The 25,413-nt window shown below is 33.7% G+C and overlaps 2 protein-coding genes across 5 annotated transcripts; both read left to right on the top strand.

Annotated features, from left to right (window-relative positions):
- The first annotated feature begins 204 nt into the window (after positions 1-204).
- Positions 205-8,049, top strand: LOC111019862 (putative protein S-acyltransferase 4). 3 transcript variants are annotated; one of them, XM_088124171.1, is made up of 6 exons: positions 205-876; positions 1,587-1,688; positions 3,590-3,898; positions 4,963-5,184; positions 5,445-5,983; positions 7,637-8,049. In XM_088124171.1, the coding sequence occupies exons 1-5, from the start codon at positions 823-825 to the stop codon at positions 5,973-5,975; spliced, it is 1,218 nt and encodes a 405-aa protein (XP_087980297.1). In that variant the 5' UTR covers positions 205-822; the 3' UTR covers positions 5,976-5,983; positions 7,637-8,049. The 3 variants fall into 3 exon arrangements, with proteins under 3 accessions (XP_087980297.1, XP_087980298.1, XP_022152058.1); XM_088124172.1 differs by having other exon boundaries at positions 207-876; positions 1,587-1,775; positions 3,590-3,769; XM_022296366.2 differs by having other exon boundaries at positions 208-876; positions 1,587-1,775.
- A 3,182-nt stretch (positions 8,050-11,231) lies between these two features.
- LOC111019860 (alpha-L-arabinofuranosidase 1) lies at positions 11,232-24,912 on the top strand. Of its 2 annotated transcripts, none has more exons than XM_022296365.2 (18): positions 11,232-11,482; positions 12,398-12,589; positions 13,372-13,426; positions 13,951-14,168; positions 14,312-14,433; positions 14,507-14,654; positions 16,357-16,426; positions 18,811-18,956; positions 19,783-19,828; positions 19,911-19,963; positions 20,613-20,757; positions 21,365-21,483; positions 21,609-21,680; positions 21,778-21,881; positions 22,794-22,850; positions 22,945-23,143; positions 23,725-23,871; positions 24,520-24,912. In XM_022296365.2, the coding sequence occupies exons 2-18, from the start codon at positions 12,410-12,412 to the stop codon at positions 24,667-24,669; spliced, it is 2,031 nt and encodes a 676-aa protein (XP_022152057.1). In that variant the 5' UTR covers positions 11,232-11,482; positions 12,398-12,409; the 3' UTR covers positions 24,670-24,912. The 2 variants fall into 2 exon arrangements, with proteins under 2 accessions (XP_022152057.1, XP_022152056.1); XM_022296364.2 differs by lacking the exon at positions 11,232-11,482 and adding an exon at positions 11,498-11,898.
- Positions 24,913-25,413: the final 501 nt, after the last annotated feature.

The following is a 25,413-nucleotide window of genomic DNA, read 5'->3' as shown; positions in this document are numbered from 1 at the left end:
GGTATTGTATTAAATTGTTAATATAACTGAATTTTCAATTTAAAATTTAGAATGCTGGTATAAAATAAAATAATTTATATTACTTATTTGAATTAAATTTGATGAGTTATTAATCGATATTTACTTAAAAAAAATGCCACTATCAGTTCATAGGTAAAGAGGCGATCTTTTTGCGCATATAAATGTGTCCCGTTGAAATTGAAAGAAATGATAATAAAGAAAGAATAGAGCGTGGGAATGTGACAGCACGTTTCATGATTGGAAACCAAACGAATGATGAAGCAGCAAAGTTCAAAGCTACGAAATTCGAATTTCCCATTATTTTATTTGCTCTTTCGATTTCCAATCGGCAGAGAATTTTGGGTGCGTCGTGCGCAAAAGCCGCTACAAATTGAAACATCCGCCGAACACATCAATGCCAGCAAGCCATTTCAGAGAGAAGAGAGAAGAGAGAGGAATCTTTGTCTTCTTGGGTTACTCCGTCTTTGAGAACCTGGAAATTTTCTTTTGGCGAGCAGAGAGGCTGAGCTGGTCTTTGATCGAAAAACCTTCGAACCTCTCTCTCTCTCTCTCTCTAAGATTGATTCTCGTGTGCGCACGTAGTTTCGTTTCCCTGCGTTGACAAGGGAAAAATAATCAATCCGACCCCAGAAGGGGAAGTTTCTGATTTCTTGGATCATCTTTTGCAATTGGGTTCTGATTTAATTTGGGGGTTCCTCTTCCATGGAGTTTCTGGTGGACAAATAGGAGCGGTTGGTTTTCTTCCTCCTTGGTTTTTGGGTACAGGATTCCGAGTTGGGTGGATCGTTTCACCGGCTCGGCATGGCCACGCCGAAGAAACCCAAAAGACTTTACCAAGTTTGGAAGGGAAGTAATGTGAGTTCTTAGCCCCATTTTTTGGAGATGGGTTTGTTTTGGATTCATTGTTTGATTCAACATTTGGAATTTAAGATACTGTTTGATGTATCAGTGCCATTCTTTGTTTATTTCTAAACATTTGATTGATGCTGTCTGAGTTCTACTGGATGACTCTGTTTAGATGGAAAGAAAATCTTAGTTGTATTCGAGAGTGTTTCAGCTTTGTAGTTAATTCATGGAAAATCTAAGTTGTACTTTAGTCAAACAATGAAAATGATAAGCGTCTGTAAGTTTTTTTTTTCTTTTCTGTTAAAATAATTTGGCGGATATGCCATTGGTCAAATAGTGTAAATCATTTTCATACAACTTTAGAAACCACAGTTGAGTGCATGGATATCAGAAATCACATAAGAATATGATTCCAGGCTCCTGATATATCAAATACAATTAAGCACACATTTACCTGTGACATGAAAAAAATACTCTTCTCGCCTATTATCACTTCAATACCCAAGAAGTACCGTAACATTTTTCAAGTCTTTTGTATCTGTAGAGGAAAGTCTCAAGAGTTAAATACCTTACATACATATCATTTCTAGTGACTGCGATATCATCAACTTATATGACTAGCAGAATATATCACTCTCAAATTATTTGATTAGATTGAGTACTCATATGCATTATGCACTTACTCAAATTAATACTTCATTACTTCTTTGTCTTTTCAGAAATTTTTCTGTGGTGGGAGATTGATATTTGGTCCTGACGTGTCGTCTCTGCTTCTCTCCATATGTCTTATTACTGGTCCTTCAGTTGCTTTCTGTGTGAGGGTATGTTTGAAGATCTATGATGTGGAACCACCCAGTAATGCTCATTGGTATCCTGTATTATTTGGTGGTCTCATACTCACTTTTCTGGTGAGTTTTGTTTTGATTGGATTTCAAATTGCCCCCAATATTTCTTTCATACGCCTTACGCACTACACAAATTGTGCTGTGTCATTTAGTTCTATCCAGTATCCACAGTCATGGCTGCTTTCATTTCTTGTTCTTTTGCTAAATGCTTCTGTTTTGTGTCTATCTTCTGAATAAGATTGCTCATATAATTAGCGTGTAAAAGCTTGAAAGAAAGAAGAAAGAAAGAGAACTATAGAAATGAGACAGTATAGTATAATTCACTGTTTTTGGAGTTTTTCATTCTTTGGTTATTTTTCTTCTATGACTATTGACAGCAGAAGAAACACTAACACCGAGTAGTGTATATTGATAACTGTTGACTTGATTATGCAGATTTCATAGTGGTATAAGCAAGAAACAGAGTGAAAGTTAGTGGCCATAAATAATAAGCTTTTTGTGCATCTGTTGCTGACAACGGACATTCTCACACACATTCTCTAATTTTCTAGATAATTTTTTTGGAGTTCAAATAATTGGTAGATTATGGTGTCTTTTATGCTGTATTTATTGCATCAAGATTTGAAAGATTTGAAGAAGTAATTTTAGTGCTGGATTCGCATTTTTGGTGTTGTGACATGATGGTAGGTCAAGTGATAGGAAAACTTAAAATGCAATTGAATGTATGACTAAGGGTGAGTTTGATGACTTTTGGAAGGGTGATAAGGTTAACTAAAATCACTTTTCACAATTTTCATGGTATTTAGCTAAAAAAGTCAATTTGAGGTGCTCATTGGTCAGTTGGCGTCACGCTCAAAACCGACGCCGACTTATGAATTTTCTAACTTCATACAAACTGACCGATTGAATTGGAGGATAGTCAGTCGGTTTTTGGTGGATGTTGAGAAAGATAGAGCGTGTGGATGACCGTGTGGCTGAAAGAGCAAAAATGAAGCAGAGAATTGAGAGAGAAGGGAAGAGATGGAGAGGAAGGGGAAAAAGGGAGAGAGATGAAAGAAGAAATGAGAGAAGGAGAAAGTGGAAGAAAAGTAGATGTTGAACCGAAAGAGAAAAGGGAGATGGAGTAGAGAAATGAGAGAGAGGGAGAGTGGAAGAAAAGAAGTGGAGAGAAAGAGAAAACGTGTATGAGGAGAGAGAATGAAAAATGAATGGAAATAAAAACAACATGTGAGGGAGGGAGAGAGTAAGAAGAAAAATAGAGAGAGCCTCGATTCACGCGAATCACATAGATACTATTCACATGAATCTGGCGTACCAGGGGTTCTTGTTATTCCACATTTGTCATTCAGTCGGAATGCTGCTTTTCGGTCTCTCCGACTGACCAAAGTGTCGGTTTTTTAATTTAAAAGACCTGATGTCGACCATTGCTCTAAACTGAACGACCAACGTTGGTTCGGTCGGTTTTTTGGTTTGGTTTGTTCACCCCTAAGTCAAGAGTGCTTTTAGAGATTCTTAAAAGATAAGTATTTTTTAGAGAGTAAGTATTTTTTATGGCATGTTCTTACTGATGACATTTATTGTTCTTATTTTGATTGTATTGCTTTTTTCTCTCTCCTTCTAGAGTTTTTATGCTCGAACTTTTTTTTCTTTTCATATATCAATGAAAAGTTGTTTCTTGTTTGGAAAAAAAATATTTTTTTAGAGTAAGAATAAAAGTGGTTATTGATTTTTTTTTTGTTTTACCCAGAAACGCTGAAAGTCATTAGATTTTAGAGCTTTAGGGGGCCGGTCAAAATCAATGCGTTTCCATTATTCATTAATCTTACAACATTCTTTGTTTGAATCAGAAAATCACATGCCAAGTAAACTATGTGCAGGATTTGATGTTTCTCTTCTTGACTTCTAGTAGAGATCCTGGAATACTACCTCGAAATTCACGGCCTCTCGAGTTAGATGAATCAGAAGACATGGCTACACCATCCATGGAATGGATCAATGGAAGAACCCCACATCTGAAAATCCCTCGAACTAAAGACGTGATTGTAAATGGTCATACGGTAAAAGTCAAGTACTGCGACACTTGTTTGTTTTATCGACCTCCTCGTGCATCTCATTGTTCCATATGCAACAATTGTGTTCAGAGATTTGATCATCACTGTCCATGGGTTGGGCAGTGCATTGGAATAGTAAGTTAGTCATCTGCTTATAACAATGTGATTAAGCTTTGGCTCCTGACGTTTTGAAAGCAATGAAAATTAGTTTGTTGAGTAATAAATAAAGCACCTTACTAGTTTATTTTTGTATTTTTATTCTTAAAAATTTCTAATCTCACAATGTGAAGTTCTGAAGTTGGTTTCTATCAGGTGGGGTTGGTGTGTTTAGTTAGGTCCTGCACTTTTAATTTTATATATTTAGATCTTAGGCCTATTTACTCACAATATTTTTGCTTTATGTTTCACCCTTTTAAATGCACTTTTAAACTCTTCATCAAAATTTTAATGCAAAAATGGATTTTGAAACTATTCTTTATATTTAAATTTTGGCTAGAACTTTGAAAACTTTTTTAAAATGTAGATTACAAAATAATGAAATTGTGGGTAAATAAGATTGTTATTATTTAGAAAAAGAAAACTAAATACACAGTGAATATCAAACATGCTCCAAGTTATTTTGTTATTATAGAATCTATTTGCCATACGGCTATGTTGCAAAAGTCATCTCTTTCAATGGCAATACTGGCACATACTGGCACATTTCGAGCATGGGTCAACAAAATTGTCCTGAAATTGTTGGCTCGAACAAGTTAAATCCTTGAAGAAGTAGAACACCAGCACCAGTAACTCGGTGCTGGTTTTAAAGGACATAACAATAGCAATACTGGCACATTTTGAGCATGGTCAACAAAATTGTCATGAAATTGTTGGCTCGAACAAGTCATATCCTCAAAGAAGTAGAACACCAGCACCAGAAACTCGGTGCTGGATTTAAAGGACATAACATTATTTTATTTTTAAAATTTTTACAGTTTATAGGAGAATGGATGGAGACTTTGTCAGATGACTGAGAATTCGTAATACATCACTTAACATCAATAATAGGCCAAGGATCTTACAAATTATACTGAAGATGATATTGAAATATGCATTCTAATCTGTGCAAAAGCCTCACAAAGTACCAAGTAGTTTTGCTGATTTTTTAAATTTGTTTTTTGGTTGGGTTCTAACTATTGGCTCCATTGTTATTATTGCAGCGTAATTATCGGTTCTTCTTCATGTTCATAACAAGCTCAACTATCTTGTGTGTATATGTGTTGTCATTTTCGTTGGCCATTCTTATTCATCATCAAGAAACCTTTTTCAAGGCTGTATCCAAAGATATCCTGTCAGATATTCTAGTAGTGTATTGCTTCATCGCCTTCTGGTTCGTTGGTGGCCTTACCATATTCCATTCTTATCTTGTATGTACAAACCAGGTATTTTTCTTATACTCAGCTATTTGAATTACAATACTGAATAAATATGACCCAATTTTCTCATACTCAGGTAGTTTTCTTGTATGTACAAACTAGGCACATTATGACCTAATTTTCCAGAATCGTATCTGCATATTGATTGAGTTCATATTTTGATAAGTTTCTAACTCATGAACGAGTTTATTTCTTATTGTTTTTAAAATTATTTTTTGATGGGAATTTTCGGTTATTTTTCATTTCTAACATCTCTTCTAATGCAGACTACCTATGAGAATTTCCGGTACCGGTACGATAAGAAGGAGAATCCATATAACAGAGGATTGTTACAAAACCTTAGAGAAGTATTTTTCTCCCAGATACCACCTTCATCAAATAAGTTCCGATCCATCGTTGAGGATGATCATATGATGGTGGCTGTCACTCCTAATTTTGAAGGTGTTCGTACCTCAAAGGAGAAAATTGATATTGAAATGGGAAGTAAACTTATGGAGGATGAGGCCTTCCCAATTCCCGAGATTTTGAGGGGCTTGGAATTTGACGATGATTTGGAAGATGATTTTAAAACTACCATCGAAGGAGAAAGACCTCACGTTGATCCACTATTTCCACTTAACGAAGAACTAGAGAAATTTGAAAAAGGTGCCAGTGATAGAGTGCCTGATTCTCAGCAAGTATTATTTATGGGAGATAGTGATGCAGTAGCTGTAGAAAGTTCCACCCGTACTTGGGTTGACACAGATGGGACCGAGGATGCGAATGACTCATCTCAAAGTAAAGTTTCAAAGTTTTAGGCGTAAAGGTAATCTTCTTCCTCGGTCTATGGAAATGAAATATCTAGTAATATATCTAATTATCTAGGATAACCGGAGTGTTGGGAGCTCCACTTCTTGCATTATGCTCATGCTCTGCTAATGCTCAGAGAGGCTTAAAGCCAACTCTAGGAGATATTTCTAATTTAAAGTATTAAGTTTTCAATCCAGAGCTTGAAACTTGGACTTTAAAAGATATCTCCAATCATTCCAAACTATTATCAGTAAGGCACCTTTTGGGGGAGGATATATTATTTTCTTTTGGCTAAAGAATTAAGCCTTGAATTAATACTAGCTGCAATATTATGAATGTTGATAAAGAGAATGGAAACGTGATTTGCTTTTAAGTGATGAATAACCATTGAAGGTAAAACTGATAATATTGGGAACACTTTTGGTATATTGAGGCGTTTTGTGTTTGAAACTGAACATTTCAGGGATAAATTTTCCTTCCTAATGTTATCAACAGTTCTGTAAATGCTAGTGTGTCTGTTTATGCATAGGTTTGGTTGCTTTTTTTGTTAGGTTTGGAGAGCTTGTTCTGCTCTGTTTGGTTGGTTATTTTGATTTTTTTTCTTCCCTATGAACATTTTTTTTTTCTTTTCATCGTTTATCGTTTTAAAAAAATTATCATACAATTGGAAAGAAAATATATTTTGATGATCAAGTTAAGACGATATGGTACTTCTCTAACCAAAAAGGACCATTCATTTCAAATAGGAATGTCATCTATTGTACAAACTAGACGGAGTCAAGTAAAATCAATAGGTTTAACAACCAGTGTCTAACAAGAGCCTAATATTTATTGCAAACCTGTGCTTAGAAACCAACACCCTCAAAGAAACGTTGAACCTAGCTAGAGACCAAACCTCTCCCATAGGCTGCTCAGCACTTTATAAAATTCCCATTTCCCTTTCAAGCTAAATACTCCACAAAACAACCGAAAAACCTGCATTTATGATTGGTTAAGACTTGAAGACTATCATAGCCCTAAAATTTCTTATGAAGTGCCCCACCATGATATATAGCAGTTGTAATTAGCCAGGTTTTATATTATTAACTCAAATAAACATGTTTGTTTGATCTCACTAGGCCTTAATCTATCCCATTGATTGTTCCACGGTGTTCTATTGGAGTTCAACTTTTATTCTTAATAGAAGAGTACACATCCAATTAGAGACTTGAGAGCTTTTGAACTCTCTACTATATATTCTTACTCACCAACTACCCGGACTTACATCACACCTAACTATCAAACGCACTCACACACTTGTGACTCGACTGTCCCTCAGTTCATCTTTACACTCGAGCTTACGATAGAGGCAAGAACACTTTCTGGCCAGGCTTCCCCACTTCTTGATGTTTTCTTGTTGATTTTACCCGATGTTTCTTGTGTCACTTAGTTTATTCCTTTTTGAGATGCACCTGAGTTTTCATTTGCTCTCATAAACTGAAACCAAATACACAGGTTGGGAGCCTTTTGAATGATTCAGCTCGTATATTTATATTATATGCTTGCACAAGACCATCGTTTAGACATTTCCTCGACGCCTTTCATGTCATCTATGTACATATCTATATGTTTGTGAAGTAGTCACACCCACATAATGCTCTCTCTTATTAAAGTTCTGCTCAAAATATAGGTGGTGGAGGCAGGGGAAGCAGTATATGCATCTGGGAATGCTTGCTGCTTTCATTAGAAGCAGTGGGAAATGGCTTAAAGAAAGATTGTGTTGTACATTAGGTAACCAAGTGTAGATGTTCAAAGAATTAATGTTGATGAAGCTTTTTTTTTTTTTTTTTTTTAATGGTGGATGAGGAATTTTCTCTCTTTTTGGTTTAAAATGTTGGTTGCTTTGCGTTTTGATGTATCTAAAGTGCCTAAAAATAAAGCTCAATTTCCTCATGCCAAGTTCAGGTTTCCTTGAGACGGTGATCCATTTATTCTGCCTTTTTTTGGACATCATTTTCTTGTTAAATGAGTAGCCAATTCTATTCAGTTTGGTTTATAAACAAACCTTATTTAATGCAAGGAAAGAAATTTGGTTGGTTTGTCTGTTTGGCTCTCTCTCTCTCTCTCTCTCTCTCTCTCTCTCTCTCTCTCTCTCTCTCTCTCTCTATTTGTGCAATGGAATTTTGCAGGGGTTTATTTTACTGCCAAATGATTTAAAAAGAATGATATACACAACTCTAAGATTGGAGAAATTATCTTGGTATAGTTTGGTAATGTTTGTTTTTCTGGTTCTTTTTTTTTGGTTTCTTTTGGTTTTTGGTTTTTTTTTTTTTCAAAATATAGATAAAAGTATTATTTTATAATTTTTATTTTTAAAGTGCATGATAGATATAGAAAAAATAAATAAATATAACATTAAAATTTTGAATTTTTACTTTGAAGAATCAAATTTCAGGTAAAATTTTTACTTTTCTTTTAATATAAAATTTTAGTGCATAAGAGATAAGTAATGATTTCATTACTTTTGAATAAAAAGGAAATAATAGTTAGCAAACGAAAATGAGAAACAAAGGATTATTTATTTTTAAGAATTGAAATTGTAAATCACAATTTATAATGTTTATACCTAATATTCGTCGACACAATCTATATCTATACTATATTAATCTATATCTATACTATATTAAAAAGGTAGGATGTAGGAAAAACATTTTTGGACACTTTTGCCCTTTACTAAATTTACAAATTACAAATTATACCATTAATATATTATTACAAATATTAAATTAATTATTAATTATTAATTATCCATACTATAAATGCATGAAATATAAAAGGTTAGAATGCAAAAAGTTTTTCAACAACATAAAATTAATTTTTTCTTTAATTAAAATTCATACTAGAATTTCAAGAGTTTTAGAATTTGAAAAGCTTTTGTAACATTTTATCCTCTACTACTATAAAAATATGTTTCTTCTACATGTTTTTCACGAGTTTCAATACTTTTTTATTCTTAGTTCCTTCAAACATCTCTCAAAGATGATTCATTCATGAAACCATCTCGAGATATTTGTGACATATTCGTCAAATTGCAAGGGAGGCATATGTTGAATCTACATATCTCGAATACTAGGTTTGTGACATTACCATTCCACAATTTTACAAAGTTGAATAATATTATATGTCAAGCAATCTTCAAGAACGAGCATATTTACTCTAAAAGATGAGTGTATAGTAAGTATTTTGATTTTTTTTGTTACTATTGTTATTTTTCTAATTAGTGTGTTTTTTATTTGGAATGTTTCTTTTTTTTTAGCAATTTTATTTAGTTTAGGATTTGGATTTTTCTTTTTGTTACTAATGTTTTTTTATTGTTTAGTGTACTTTTTTTATTTGGAATATTTCTTTTTTGAGCAATTTTATTTAGAATATTTGTTTAAAATATAGATAATTACAAGCTCATGTTCTTATTCTTGAAAAAAAAACAATCATAGAAGTCAATATATAAAAAAATGTTTAATTAATAAATTAATTATAAACAATAATTTGTATAGGATCTTAAAAGGTGGAATATAAAACTTTTGGTCATTTTATTTTCTAATAATATAATTTGAAGAATTTTTCTTTAATAATTTTAATTATAATATAAAATTAAATCAATAAAATAATTTATATTTAGTTAAAAAAATTCAAACATATATAACAAAATGTCAGCTCTAAGCAAATATTTAATAAACAAACAAAATATTAAAAAAATAAAATAAAGGACCCATATTAGGTTGAAATAATTTAAAAATAAAAATATTAAAATACCTATTTACTTTTTTATTAATATATAATTTTTTCCTTTACTTTTAATTTATTTATTTACAAAATATATCATTAACAATTAATTATAAATAGTATATTTAAAAAATAATTATAAATAGTACATTTTATTATTAGTAATTAGCTGTCAATAATAATAAATATATATAAAAATTAATCTTAATTATTTTTAAAAATAATTATACTTAAAATATTTTACGTGAAATTATATAAAATTTAAGTTACCTTATAATTAAAAAAAAATTTTACGTGCATTGCACGTAGTAATACACTAGTAGTATTAAATGTTTGTCGACACTTTGATATGTTGATGATATTTTCATGTATCCATAGGTTGGCATGACATTTTCATCCAATTACAAAAAATCTACAAAATGTGAAAAATATCAACAAAATGTCACTAATATTACATAATATTAATATTAATCATTCTAAACTTATTTAAAAATAGATAAATGTTTATTCTTTAATTTGAATATTTTTTACGATTTTTTAATTTCTCTAACTTTTAGATAAATGTCTGACATTTAAAACCTTGGTTTATACAACTTTTTGTATATAATAGAAAGCTTGACGAATCTAGGCTAATTTGGCACAATCTTAGAAGTCTTTAAATTCAATTTTGTAGCGTGTGACTATAGTCATATATATATATATATATATATATATATATATATATATATATATATATATATTTTCAGTACAACAATTTGGATTGGGGATTCGAACTCGTGACTTCTTGGTCATAATCATATGCTAATTACCGTCGAGCTAAACTCATGTTGGTAATATATTATTTATAATATATATATATATATTCTTTTTTTCTCTCTTTTGAGGAAGATATATTATTTATATATTAAAACTTACATATTACTGTAATTTGAGCATAATTGAGTGAATGTAACATTAATTATCTTGTTTGAAAATTTAAAATTTACTCCTATCTTTGCACTTGTAAAAAAACTCACATATTATTCATTAATGGATTAAAATTTTTTTGCCAACCTGATCCTAATTAAATGGTAATTGGTATGTACTCCCTCATTGACGTTCGAAATTGGAGGTTCAATCCTTCATATCATCAAATGGTTGTATTAAAAAATATTAAAATTATCTTTGAAAATACGTTTACTTTAAACTTCAATGTATCTTTTAAAATAAGAATTTTCTTCCGATTTGATTTTCAAACTTTAAGAACTTATGAACCAAATGAAAAAATTTTAAAGTTCATGGACAATTTAAACTTATTTAGAATAAGAAGGTCCTTCACCTCCTTGTTCTTCTAACTTATTTGGAAAAGGGTGAAATCAATTTTAATATTTTTTGTCAAAATTTTTTTAATTTAAAAATATTCAACTATATTTACATCGACATTTCTAAAATTGGGCCGTCAACTTTTCCGTGGATGAGATCGCTGTAATAAGGAATTCAGTGAGATTACTAAAAGAAGGAATTCAGTCGGAATAGAGAAGTGAAAGGAAAACTTTCGTAGTCTTCCATGGACACTCAATTCCAAATCCAAACCAGGATCTTTGCATCCAGTTTTTAATCCAAGTGGGGTCGAAGTTTTCGCTATAATCGATGCGGATGGAGACGTGGCTGTGGCTTCGAAGTAAAAAAAGAAAGAAAAGGCGATATTTGGATGTGATCGTTGACACCATCGTCAATTGTTCGTCATCGTCATTTCTTTAAGCAAAAGCTTGAGGTAATGCCATGGGATCATTGGTTCAACGTATTCTCTTTCTACTTATACACAAACGGCAAATTATGCGTTCTTCTGGTAAAACACTCCAGAAATTTACAGCGATCTTGAGGGAAATACACCCAGATGTTTTAAAAGGTCAATGAGGGGAGGAGGGACGGAACGGAGCGGGACCCATTGAAGGAAATCTTCAAAATAGTGAAGGGTTCTGCTTGCACTCCACACCCAGATGTTTTTTCTTTTTCTCTCTCTTAAATTTTTTTACGTGAAGGCAAGGAAAACAGGGCAACTCTCTCAGTCTGGGGGTGTCTCTGGCCTTTATAAGGAGGTTCACTGAGAAATTTTGGCATAACCCAATTCGAGTTTTGCTAATTTGAACTCATCGTGGGACTTCCCTTTCATCTGAAAAATCCCAGCAGGTTCATGGATCGAACAATGTTCATTTATTGGTCCCGTTGATTTGGAAGTACTTGTGTTGGTTATATATCTGATGATCATGTTCAGAATCTGGTTTGCTTGTGAATTGGGTTTCTCGTTTTCCCTGAAATGAGTCTTCTCTGATTTCATTTCTTTATACGTGATTTTCATCAAGGGTCATTAGTTAGTTAATCGCTTGATCGTGGTTTTGATATTGTCTACTGTGTCTCTAGTGGTCTGCTTTAATACTGGTTTTATCAAATTAGATGTAATAATTTATCAGTTTTTCTTATCCTGTTGTTATTGTAATTACCACTGATGCGCTACTACATTGTTATCATGCCAGTGTGTTTGTATAGATGTAGATGGGCTACCATACTGTTCATTTTATTGTTCCTTCATTGATTTTGTCTCTTTTTGACCTTTTACTGTTTAATTGATCAATATATTCTTTGGGGTTTCGATGACTTACCTTTTTGGTTTTAATTACGTTTGATGCAGTGATTGTTTGTTATGGATTCTTGTAAAGTCTCATATTATGTTCTTCTACTATGCTTCGCAATTGTCGTTGCATCTGTAAGTAAATTCTTTGCCATTGGGGATGATACCATCCAGCCTGTCCGGCTAGTTGTAAATGCTTCAGAAGCATCAGCCCGACAGATTCCTGATACACTTTTTGGAATATTTTTTGAGGTTGGTTACTTAAATTGTTTCTGCTGTTCCTTCAGTTATATTTTTTCTCAAATTACTCCAATATGGTTCATGATTGTCTTTCATGTTTGTACATGCCTTTTATTGAGAGTCCAAAGCTTGTGTTTAGAACATCGATTGGGGTTGTAAAAATTTTCCAGCTTGCTATTGTGAAATAGTTATCGGTGTACTACATAAACAGCTTGAACTTTTAGTTAAGTTAAGTATTGGTTTGTCAATTCTTTAATGTAGCTTTCTATATTTATTTACTTATTTTTATCATTATATTATAAAATTTGTTCATGAGGTCAATACTATGGTGTTGGAAAATTTAATTTCCTAATAGGGGAATACTAAAAGATGCTGAATTTGTGCTTACAATTCTGTTCTCTGATGTCATGCTTTATTAGCTAGCTCTATTGTTAATCCTTTAAATTGTTTGGTTGGAACAAATTGGTTGTTGTTGTTAGGGATGTTATCATTCTATGGACGTTCTAATATCATTTTAATGTAGAATGGCATCATTTGTTGCAACGGTAAGCTTCTTTATGAGTGCAAACACTAAATTTCTTTTTTCATCTTTGTTTCTTATCAAAAAAGAAAAAAAAAGCTTTTTACAAATTGGGGCTTCCTTTTGTAAGCTAGGGGCCTGTTACTTTTGAGAAAAATATCAAGGGGCTTGTTTTTCCCGCATGTAACTATTTTCATCTTATTAAATGGAAAGTTTTGTTATAATTTCAAAATAAAAGGGGGTAAGCTTCTTTTCGATGCTTTTTCTTGTACAGGAAATTAATCATGCAGGTGCTGGTGGAATATGGGCAGAGCTTGTGAGCAACAGAGGTCAGATCTGATAACCCAATTTCTTCGTTTTTCTGAGGAAAATAGCATAAATTAATCATGGAGGGAGATTTCTATTATTTTAGTTACGGTCACTATTTGCTTTTAGCCTTTTATTTATTTATTTATTAGTTGATTCAGAGCTAAACTTTAACTAGGAAGATATTGTTAAGATAGACCTACAATTGTCTAAAGCATTCAGACAATTGAGACTTGCATTTGTAAAGAAGATGTTGTAATGATTTCATTTTTCAATGTAAGTATGATGGGTGATGAATTCTTAACAGTGGAACCACCATTCTGTATATATTATTGATGAAGGGCTTGGGGTGTTTATTGAGTTTTTGCATTTGTAATTCATTTTTAATAGAGACTTGTTTACTAAATCAGCCAATGCATTTCTTGGTTTTCTGTTCTGAAAGTATCTTGTGTTTACTTAGGTGGAACCATGGAGGATATATATTTGTTTTCAATTAAAATAAAAGCCAGATGCTGTAGATGAAATCTTCATGATCTTTTATTAACAGGATTTGAAGCTGGGGGTCCAAATACTCCATCTAATATTAATCCTTGGTCAATCATTGGAGATGAATCAACTATAATCGTATCAACAGATCGCTCATCCTGCTTTGACCGGAATAAGGTTGCCCTCCGTATGGAGGTGTTGTGTGGCAGTGAATCTGGAGCTGCCAATATCTGTCCAACAGGAGGAGTTGGTATCTACAACCCTGGATTCTGGGGCATGGTAAGACCTCTTTGGGAGGGAATTTATTTCCCATGCTTTTTATGCTTAGGAATTTGCTGGACCCTTTCCTCTTAAATATGAAGGTCCCTTTTCTAAAATATTATGATCTGTTTTTCTGATTTTCTCTCTCTTTCTCTCTCCAGAATATTGAACAAGGGAAGGCATACAAAGTGACTCTTTTCGTTCGATCCTTGGGACCAATTAATGTGTCTGTTTCGTTGACCGATTCGAGTGGCCTGAAAAAGTTGGCAACTGCATTTATCATGTGAGCCTGTCTGAATTTTTCAATAGAATTCCTTGGTGGAATGACTATTCAGTATAAGTTAATTGCCTTATAGATCTTCTGATGTGTCGAACTGGACAAAGATGGAGGTTCAACTGAATGCCTCTGAAACTAATCACAATGCACGGCTTCAGTTGACAACTTCGAGAAAAGGGGTAATATGGTTTGATCAAGTCTCCGCCATGCCTCTGGAAACATATAAGGTATTTTGTCTCAATATGTCTGTTTGTAGTTTTAATCAGGTATCAGTTTGCTAAATCTGCAATTTGTTTTTAGCACATCAAAGTGAATTTAAATGGAGACTGTTCACTTTTTCAATATTGTTCATAAAATGCATTTTTGTGGGTTTTATTGTAATTTTCTGAGTTGTCCAAACTTCTGGTCGATTAAAGTTTAAACTTTTTTTTTGATGTTGTTAAATTTGGTCACTTTTTCTATATTTCTACAGTTCAAAACATTTGTCCAGAAGATGCTTTCTATTCTTTATTTTTTTCTCTCAAGAAATTCAACTCAAAGATGGAAGTTTAGGATTACAGTGTTTGACCCAACAGTATGTCATCATACTACTGAGTTGATGGGACTTGATGAGTTTGGGGTTTTGCATCACATATTCCCCTTAGTTTTCAGTTTATTGTGCTAAACACTGTATTAATGTTTGTACATATGCCCATTCTGGGAACCGAAGCTTTGGTCTGCTTATTTCGAAATGGTTCATGTGCATTATTCTTCTCCATCGATAGGTGAAGTGTATTATTGTTAGTATCAGTATGAAACAACTTTATTGGTTCAGCAGTTGAAAGCATGACTTCTTTTGTTTTTGCTTTAACCTCTTCAGTAAATTCAAATACTTCTTCTCCGAACCCTTCAAGCAGTTCGTGTTGCTGAAATATTCTCAAGTAATAGTACAATAGTTAGATATATTCTCAAGTAATAGTAGAATAGTCAGATGATTTCTATGGGAAAGAAGATAAATTGGTTTTCAGTTGCAGTTGTACACTGTACACGAACTGTTCATTATATTCTCTTCTCCTCTACTTAAATTTTGATTTTTCTAGAATTGCCATATGTGATATAGAATCTTGGAACAAATCCCCAGGAGTCAATTCCAAAGTATGAAAAAAAGTTGAAAATCAATTCTGACAGTGTCGTGTGATTTTTGAATGCATTGACATGATATATCTATCTGCGTATAATTAGTATTTGCATTTTGCACCATATAATTTGAGAAATTTGTTTCTGGAGTTACCATTGCCCACTTGACTTTCTCTGAGAATGTAATGGGAACAAGATCTCACATTGCTGTGGAACTTGGAATATAAATAACGTCTTAGTTTAATTGCTGGGTTTGGGCATCAAACTGATACCTTCTCTTGTATAAGGGGACAAGACACAGAGATTGGTAGGTTCTCCTCATGTTCATACTATTACAAAGTACCACCAATTTCTTACGATGCCTTGGCTATGAGAACATTAATTGAATATTAAGTAATCTCTTAACTGTGTTTGATTTTCTTCCACCTATGCAATCTAAGTCAACACTGGGATGAAATGTCGACTAAATACTAATGATATGTTGCCAAATACTAGGAAAAATGCTTGTTCATCATTATTTGATATCTGATACTATTAGACATGTCAATCGGTGTATGGGGGGAAGCTCTACGTCAGAGACATTATTGGTGTTCCACTCGCACTCCCTGGTTTAGGATGTAGAATATAATGCAGAATTTAGTCCAACACTAACTTGGATATGCCTCCTAACATTTTAAAGCTGTTTTACGTATAGGACCTATTATTAACATATATGAGATGCTAAACAACGTTAGACGAGCAGTCAAATTTTCTTATTGGACAGAAATCATATATTTCACCTTCCTTACCATTGTAATCATTACCATTATGCAGGGACATGGTTTTCGGAATGATCTAGTACAAATGATGGCTGATTTGGAACCCCGGTTTATTAGATTTCCAGGTAATTATTGATTCCATTTATCATTTTCTCTCCACTTAAGTTGGAGGGAAGTGTACGGATGCATCTACATTCTGGCTTGGAGGGAGGATATTTTACCTTTCCCTCTCTTTCATACTTTTTTCTTGTTAGTAACAAAAAAGTATTTTTCTAGTTATAAAAAAAAAAGAAAAGAAAAGAAGAAAGATGAATCATGTGCGAAACATCCTCTTGGAATCTTACCTTCTTGCCATTTTTCACCTTGAATTTAGTCTTGGGAAGAAAAAGAAACATGTTTTTGGCCACAGAGTTCAATGTACTCTGCCTGCTCTCATTCGTCTATTGCTCTAGCACTCACTGATTGCAAATCACTGCATGCTGAAAGACAACATGACCTAAGAAATTAGACTTAATGAGAAATCTCCTCATCTATTCCTTGGAAAGTGCCAAGTTCTTCTTTCACGAGTAACTTATATCCAAAACTCCAGCTCAATTAATGGCTGGTTCCTCTCCCCATGTTCAAACACCTCCTAGAGATATTTATTGTTACTGTTCTCCAAAGTTTTAAGCTACCTTGGTAGTGATTTTTAATGGAGAACCAAAGTAGGAGGGCATGTTCGGCCAGAACGATTTGATTAAGTTTAATTCTTCCCTGTTAGACAAAGAAGCTGCCTTTGACCTCCAAAGTCTCAGCCTAAGTTTTCCAATAATTGGATCCGTAGAAGCACAACCTTAAAGTATCTCCCAGCAGAATACCAGGATATATGAGAAGCCACTTGCCCACTGAACTAGAAAGTGAGGAGGCTACTCTGTTAACTTTTTCCATGTTTAATTTGTTTCCTGCTGAAGAGCCTGTCTCCATATTAATTTTTACCCTAGGAAACACTTGTTGATCCTGAAAATCTGAATAGTATTCCTCATTTTAGTCCTATTCCTTGGAGATTTGGATTGTATCATTTGCAAATTGGGGATATGTTTGGTGAACTTCGTTCCTCTTCCTCCTAGCCACGAATTTGGATTCACTAGCGCTACCAACAAGGCAAATCAAAGAATTAGCCACCAAGACGAACAAGAAAGATTACAGGGGATCTCCTTTACCAATCCCTTTTACTTAAATTTTTTTTTGCATTGGGCCATTTTTAAGAACAACTTGAGAATGATATTTTCATAGATTTTTCAATGGTGTTTTTGTTGTGGCTCTTGGCTGGTGTAAACGTTTTATCTCCCCTTTTACTGATTACAGCTTAAATGATCTTTTGATGTTACGAAGGCCTTTTTGTAGCCCTATTTTAGCCACTACTCCCTCTTTCTTTTGAATCTTATTCCTTTCAACTGCTTCATTAGCCACCAGAATCACATCCAGGTTCAGTAATTAATGCCCCTAGATTAAAAGAGATGTGTCTGATTAGTCAAATTTCACTCTGTTGACCCAGGTCCTTTAAGATAATGTTATAAAGGCGGTTACACTTTCAAGGCCATTAGGCCAAAAGTCACTCGTTCTAATGAGTGTTGCTGTCTTCAGAGAAAGATGCAAGTAATGGAAAATACCATCCCTTGATTCTGAATATTTTGAGTGACCCTTAACAAATCTGTGTTTAGAACTTCCAATATTTATTGAAATTTGAAAGGCAATTGGAACCGGGAGAATTCTTTTTTTTTTTTTTTGGGATAAGAAACTTGTGTATTAATTCAACAATAGAAGATAACCTAAGGGCTGGGGTAGAGGGAACCCCACCCAAAGACTAAAACAACTCTTTCCAATTGTTGATAACCATGGAGAGGTTGTAGTTACAAAAGAATTTTCTATAACTAATGCACCACCAAGAAGCAGTGTGCTGTACATTTCTTAAAAAAATCTCAAAAGAAGTTTCTTTATCCTCAAAAGTCCTTTGATTTCTCTCTAGCCATAGGTGCCAAACAAAAGCCCTAATAGCACAACCCCATAGAAACTTCATTCTTCTTGGAACCGGGAGAATTCTCCCTACCTAACTCAGGAATAGCTTGGCACTCGTCCTCATCAAAAGAGCTTTCAAGCAAAATACTCTTTGGAATATACTATTTTTTCTTGAAAGTTCAAGCTCTATTGTGAATGGATGTAACTATGCATGTTTCGTCTGTTTTGTTTTTCCATCTCCCCCAAATCCTGTCAGGCTGTCATTAATGTTTGAATTATTTATGCTACAAATTTCAAACTTTAGTCCTCGTTTAAGATCCATAATTTTTTTTGCTTTGAATGTTGGACTTGTTCTTTTGTGAAGTACACTTCATAGATCATGCCTCAATTATGACAACTCATGGTTATTGATAACTTGTTGTACTTGCTGGAAATAAACGAGGTTTCTTCTTGATGTCCCCAAAGCTTGTGCTAATTGATAGGCAGTCTTTTTTTCTTAATCATATCAATGTAGGTGGATGCTTCGTCGAAGGTGAATGGTTAAGAAATGCATTTCGGTGGAAAGAAACGGTTGGACCATGGGAACAGAGACCTGGACACTTTGGTGATGTTTGGATGTACTGGACTGACGATGGACTTGGCTATTTCGAATTTCTCCAAGTGAGTGTCGTATTTAGTTTCATGGAGGACGGCTATTTAAATTTTTTGAGACCTCGAAAAACTAAAACAAGGATCTTGCTTCTGTCAATATTATTATTATTATTATTAATTTTTTTTTTCTTGAGATAGCAACATAAATTTTCTTTAAAACAAGAAATATGCGGATCTACTAGTGCAACAAAAGGAGTTGCCCCTAAGATATCCTCCTATGGTAACAAAATGAGGAAACGGGGAGAAAAATAGAAAAGAGAAACAAAATAATGAAAACAAAAATCTATAGGACTTAAATCAGTCCAAAATCAAAAGGGAGGTGGTTTGCATAAGTGATGGAAGGGAATCATCTAATATTGTAGTTGGTTCTATTTCGAGTAGGGTTTATTAGCTATTCAGGAGTGGTACAAGCTCAATGCACTAATGGACCTTGTCAAAGTTGAATATCATCAGATTGCTAGGTATATTCATGGGTTGAAGGAAGAAATACAAGATCAAGTTGATCTTTAACCCCACGGTGGGACACAATTACCATGTCATAAAGAATTTAGAAACATTTGAAGAAAAGGTTAAAAGGGTGAACTGCAGCGAGTTAGTGAAGGGATGGAACGGTCAAGAAATTGCTGTAATTTCCATGAAAATTAGAAAGAAAACCAAGCTGGGACAAGTGGAACCCCCTTGAATATTGATAGTTTCTAATTAATTTTTATCTCATAATTGATATTTTACCATAAAGTTGTGATAAAAACCCCTAGTTTAAAATTTTATAATTGATACTCCTCTTCAAGATTGGTTGTATTACTTCATTATTTCTTGAGCTTACCTGTCTTTGCAGCTGGCAGAAGATCTTGGTGCTTCACCAGTCTGGGTGTTCAATAATGGTACTCCATGATTGTTATCTTTCGTTCTTCTTTTATTTATTTATTTTCTCCTGCTACTCATTATCTAATTGGATCTTTTTAGGAATCAGCCACCAAGATCAGGTAGATACTTCCGATATCTTACCTTTTGTGCAGGTATATTCACAACCTTCTCGTTCTGATCAGCGATTTAAATGTGAATTAAATTATTTTCTAACACACAGTTTTGTCCTTTAAAGGGAAAGGTCAAATGTTCAAATCACTACAAATAAAAGAAAATTTTGTCGAGAAAGTTAGGAGATCCATTCTTTCTAAATTTTAATATAATAATAATTATTAATTTATTACAATACAAACAAGCATGAGGATTCAAACCTTTAATTTTAAGAAAGTTACTAATGTCTTGACTAGTTGAGCCGTGCTCAAGTTTATAATAATATAGAAGTGATTTTAGAAAATGACGAAAGTGATTTTGTCTATGTGATGAAATGTTTTACCATGATATAGAAGTGATTTTAGAAAACGGTAAAAGTGATTTTGGTTATGTGATAACATGTCCTCAAGTGATTTTAGAAAATATAATTTTGGCCATACATGTCCTAGAGGCTAAATTGATGTTTGCTACTTTGGCAAGGAAATATGTTTCTTAATGTTTTCTCAGTATTCCACATTGATGAATTTGCAATACTAAAATCATTGGCAGTGTGTATTATGCGAAGTCCTTAAACCTTAGCCATACAAATAAATCTTTGGTATTTTGATTTTGTCTAGCTGTATTCTTCTAATAATACTGTAATGATTTTAGGAAGCCCTTGATAGTATTGAGTTTGCAAGAGGAGATCCTAATTCTACTTGGGGTTCTGTTCGGGCATCAATGGGACATCCAGATCCTTTTGACTTAAAGTATGTTGCACTTGGAAATGAGGACTGTGGCAAAAAGAACTACCGAGGTTTTTCTATCTTATAAGAGTGTTTTGCAGTTATTTTCTACCTGTTTTCATATAATTTTGAACTTCTAGATTATTTAACTAAGGAGAGTATCAAGCTAAATTGTTAGTGCATAGACCTTTGTTGATTCAGATTATATTATTTAAAAACTGTTTTGTAGAATAAGCTGCCAATCAACCCCTTAGTGAATTGATCTGAAAATGTAGAGTAGGAAAGTGTTGTAGACTTAAGAGAGATTTTATTTGTATATCACAGTAGTGTACAAGTGAATAGGATAACCCCTATTTATAAGAAGAGGGAAGGGGAAAACTAGCCGTTATGCTTATAACCAACTAACAGCTAACAACTTAAGGCTAACTAACAACCTAACCGAAATACACTTATAAGACTACATCAAAAAGTCTCTTCTTTTTGCAAAGAAGTATTGCATTTTACTTTTTATTTGTTATAATGATTTAAACAAGAGAAAAAAAAAATCACACCCCTTGTGGGCTATGCTTGTATTCTTGGGGTAAGGGGGGACTGTGGTATAGATCAAGTGATGTTTATTCAGTGGTTTTACTTTTCCCTCTCTCTCTCTTTCTTTTTACAAAACTTTTGTCTGGGCAGGAAACTATGTCAAGATCTACAATGCGATAAAACGTGTCTATCCTGACATCAAAATAATTTCGAACTGTGATGGGTCATCTCAGAAGTTGGACCACCCAGCTGATTTCTATGACTTCCATGTAATTCTTCTTAAGCATCGCCTTTTCTTTTACTGTAAATGGAATATTGTTTATGACTTATTGTTTGAATTTCTTGTCAGACTGCATGCAAAGATTTATTTCATACTAATTTTTCCCTTGATTAGATATATACCTCCGCCAACCAAATGTTTTCGATGGCTCATAAGTTTGATAAAACATCCCGTAGTGGTCCAAAGGTATTGTGCATTCATCCCTACTTCACTTTATTCCTCTCTTCCTTTTGGCTCTAAATATAGAATAGAATACAAACCAACTTCTGTGATTACTCTCCAGGCTTTTGTGAGTGAGTATGCTGTGACGGGAAGAGATGCTGGCACAGGCAGTCTCCTTGCAGCCCTAGGTGAAGCTGGATTTCTCATTGGGCTTGAGAAGAACAGGTTGTTATTATTATTATTATTATTTTACAAGAAACAAACTTTTCATTGAGATTTGATAAGATACGAACGGTCAATTTTCTACAATAAACATAATAACAGGAAGGAAAAAGAAACCCTCCCAACTACAAACTAACTAAGAATCGGCTTTAAAGTCTGGAGTTATGAGTCCACATCTCTTCCCACAACTTGTCTAATTCTAAGAGTGTTCTCTTATTTCTTTTCAACAAAATAAACTACCTTTCCCTCAAAATAGAGGATCCAAGAATATCAAAGTATGTCTCCAGTCTTAGAAGCCATGGGGCACATTTGGGGTCAAGTTTTCGTATTTGGTAAAAATAAATGTGGTCAAAGACTCTAGGACTTCATGGTTCTAAACTGGAAAAAGAAGTATAATGGTTAAACCTGCCGAGCTACCCCCCTCTCTCTCCGCCAACCTGAAGCTTTTATTTAGAGACGTTCATTTGGAATAGCAAAGTTCAGGTCGGAGGTGACAAGTGGCGTTCTCAGTTATTCTTTTTGTTATGGCGTTGTGAAGTATTTGATGTTTGTAACGGATGATTTTGTTATGTTGGTACAATGGTGTCAGTGATAAAGAATCCATTTAGGTTTTATCAACCCAAATTGATGTTTATTGGAAATGGGGCCTACATGAAATTTATGTTTCCTCTAGTAGACTCAGGTACTCGAGAGCAATATCTAACAAATTGGTAGACCTCAAAATATTTCTAATCATTATTCATCTTATATTTACCAACTACTATTACTTTTTGACCCTCACAAAAAGAAATTCTGTGAATGTGACCCACCCCTCGTCCGTTCCTGGTTTCACTAGCAAAAAGTAAATAGCTAAGCAAAGGAAGGACAGCACTGAGAACTGTTTGAGATTTATCTTTTTTCTGTATTTTCTTGCAGTGATATTGTTGAAATGGCAAGCTACGCACCACTTTTTGTGAATACTAATGACAGAAGGTATCAGTTTCTCTTGCCTCATCATCTGCATTATGTATTATGAAATGTGAATGATTGATCGATACACTAAAATGAAAAACCTTCTTTCATAAAGGTGGAATCCAGATGCTATTGTCTTCAACTCGTCGCACCTGTACGGAACACCTAGCTACTGGGTGCAACGTTTCTTCACAATGTCAAGTGGAGCAACTCTTCTTAATACGACGCTTGATGATAATTCTGCTGGTTCCCTAATTGCATCCTCCATTATATGGAAAAATCCTGAAGATAGCAATTACTACCTTAGAATAAAGGTATGTATGTATATCCATATATACTTTCACTTTTCTATTTTTATTAGAACAGGACGCTGAATTTTTCTCCTTGATTCTGGGGAGATTTCCATTTCCTTCACCTAATTTGGTTACTTCCTTCTTCGGTTGATAGTTGTTCAAATTTTAAATTAGTGAAACCTAATTTTTTAACATTTTAACCCTCATTTTTTTAATCCATTACTAGCTGTGGATAGAATAATACAAGTTTGACCATTTACCCCTGTATATCCCTGACATTGCATATTTAAAGCTGGCTATATGATATACATTCCACTATGGGTGGTGTTAACAAATGATAGGTTCCACTGTATAAGGCATCTGCAGAAATTTCTCCAATTCATTAAAGTTGGTTTGTGAAGCTATCTCGAACTAGCACGTGACTTGCATGAAATAAATCACTGTTGAACCTTTCAGTTTTTTATTTTTTCTTAAATCTCCCATAGTATGATCTATCAAGTTACATCATTTCCATTGAACCGTGTCTTCAACGTTACTGCATCCTGAACGTTTCATAGTCTCTTTACTTTCATGGCGCACTAATAAGTAATCATGGTTTGCAGATTGTTAACTTCGGAAGCAACAATGTAAATCTTAAGATATCTGTAAATAGTTTGAATACATACTCCATTCAGAAATCTGGGTCAGTTCAGACTGTACTTACATCCGGTAATTTAATGGATGAGAACTCCTTGAATGATCCAAATAAGGTAACTCAAACACCCCCTGATCTTGAAGTTTATTTCTAGACATGTAAATAAGAAATAGTACTAAATTTGACGTTTTGCATGTTAAAATATATAACACTGATATGCCAAGAGTTTTTCAAGCAGTTGGCTCCATTATAGGAAACTGATTTACTCTGCGGTTGCAAATAAAATTTTTGCTTATTATAAGCACCACGGCTTTGTCTAATAAGGATTGGGCCGGTGAAAGAGTAAAAGATTTTGGAGGGACTGAGTTCAAACTATATCCTACAAATTTATTTTCTTTGACAACCAAGCGGTTGTCTCTGCCCAAACACATATCAACCAAAGAAAGGAAAAATGCTTATTATAGTACCCTTCCTTTTCCAAAGCTAGGCTTGGAGGGTTTTTTTCTTTATCCCAAGGTTATGGATTATTGTTTCTTCTCTTTTTCGAGGCCTTGATTCTTTGAAAGATTTTCAATTTTTTTCGGAGCTTTGTATTTCTCTCTCCTCAGAGTTTGTTTCCTTTGAACATTTGTTGTTCCTTTTCATTTTCTCGATGATGAATTTGTATCTTATTTAAAAGATATCCAAATAGTTGGTTAACATATTATAGGTAAAACTTTGTTCACCTTAGGTTTTAACCTCTTGGCACTGCACTTGATGTCAGGTGCTTCCCGTCGCAGCTTCACTTAACACTGCTGGCGAGAACATGGATGTTATACTCTGCCCTCATTCTGTGACTTCATTTGACTTGTCAATTACATCCAACTGTCTCAAAATGCCTGGAAGCTACCTCTCTTCAGTATCTGCTATCTAAAGATGGATATAAAGCCGATAAGCGAAAGTATATCTAGCAATCTTTCAACATTGGATCAGTTGAGAGATGTATGTTACTATCCTTATGATATGCTCCAACTGAAATACACATATAGTATGCTCCCATTATGCCAGTCTCAGGGCGAGGGACCTTGTAAATAAACATGCTAATTCTAAGAATAATAATTACACTCTGTAATGGTTAATACATCGTTTGATAACAATTTCAGTCTTTTGTTTCTCATATTGAATTTTTAGAAAGAAAAAAGAAGGTATAGAATGATGCCTTGAGGAAATTTTAACCATTTGTATGGTATTTAGACTCATGGCTTCCATATGAGCGAGTGTCTTCTAAACGAAGATGAATTAGCTTGTTTTTATCCTTGCCCCATTTCCTTGCACTTTATGCTCAGAGAAACAAAAATTATACTATATTGAGGGAAGAAAATAAATCTAGTGATTAACTTCGTTTTGTGAGGTATTTTATAGTATTGTCGAAATATTTTAGGAAGAGATGACTGTTGATGTTTACTGCTGTAGATGGAAAAACTTCCAATAATTGTAGTCAAATTTTAGAAATAACATTCTATGGTGGTCGTATGCAGCACTTTTCCAAATGGCAAGAATCATGGCTAGTTTCTTGTATAAATGGCTCACATACAAAAGACATTAGCAGAAAGGCCACCAAAAGATAAGGCTGCATCTTGTCTCTTGTGCAACAAGAACAAACACTGCTTTCAGCCAC

This window comes from Momordica charantia, assembly GCF_013281855.1.
Source record: "Momordica charantia cultivar OHB3-1 chromosome 5 unlocalized genomic scaffold, Mcharantia_2.0 BLBB01000005.1, whole genome shotgun sequence".
NCBI lineage: Eukaryota > Viridiplantae > Streptophyta > Magnoliopsida > Cucurbitales > Cucurbitaceae > Momordica > Momordica charantia.
The sequence above is the reverse complement of the archived record's forward strand: the minus strand, read 5'-3'. Positions and strand labels throughout refer to the sequence as shown.

Bases quoted from the DNA above. Each gene is read 5' to 3' on its own strand.
- LOC111019860 (XM_022296365.2), top strand. From the start codon at position 12,410: ATGGATTCTTGTAAAGTCTCATATTATGTTCTTCTACTATGCTTCGCA. The intron at 20,758-21,364 runs GTTTTTCTATCT...TTGTCTGGGCAG, and splicing joins TGGCAAAAAGAACTACCGAG to GAAACTATGTCAAGATCTAC. The intron at 22,851-22,944 runs GTATCAGTTTCT...TCTTTCATAAAG, and splicing joins GTGAATACTAATGACAGAAG to GTGGAATCCAGATGCTATTG.
- LOC111019862 (XM_022296366.2), top strand. From the start codon at position 823: ATGGCCACGCCGAAGAAACCCAAAAGACTTTACCAAGTTTGGAAGGGA. The intron at 877-1,586 runs GTGAGTTCTTAG...TTGTCTTTTCAG, and splicing joins AAGTTTGGAAGGGAAGTAAT to AAATTTTTCTGTGGTGGGAG. The intron at 1,776-3,589 runs GTGAGTTTTGTT...AACTATGTGCAG, and splicing joins GTCTCATACTCACTTTTCTG to GATTTGATGTTTCTCTTCTT.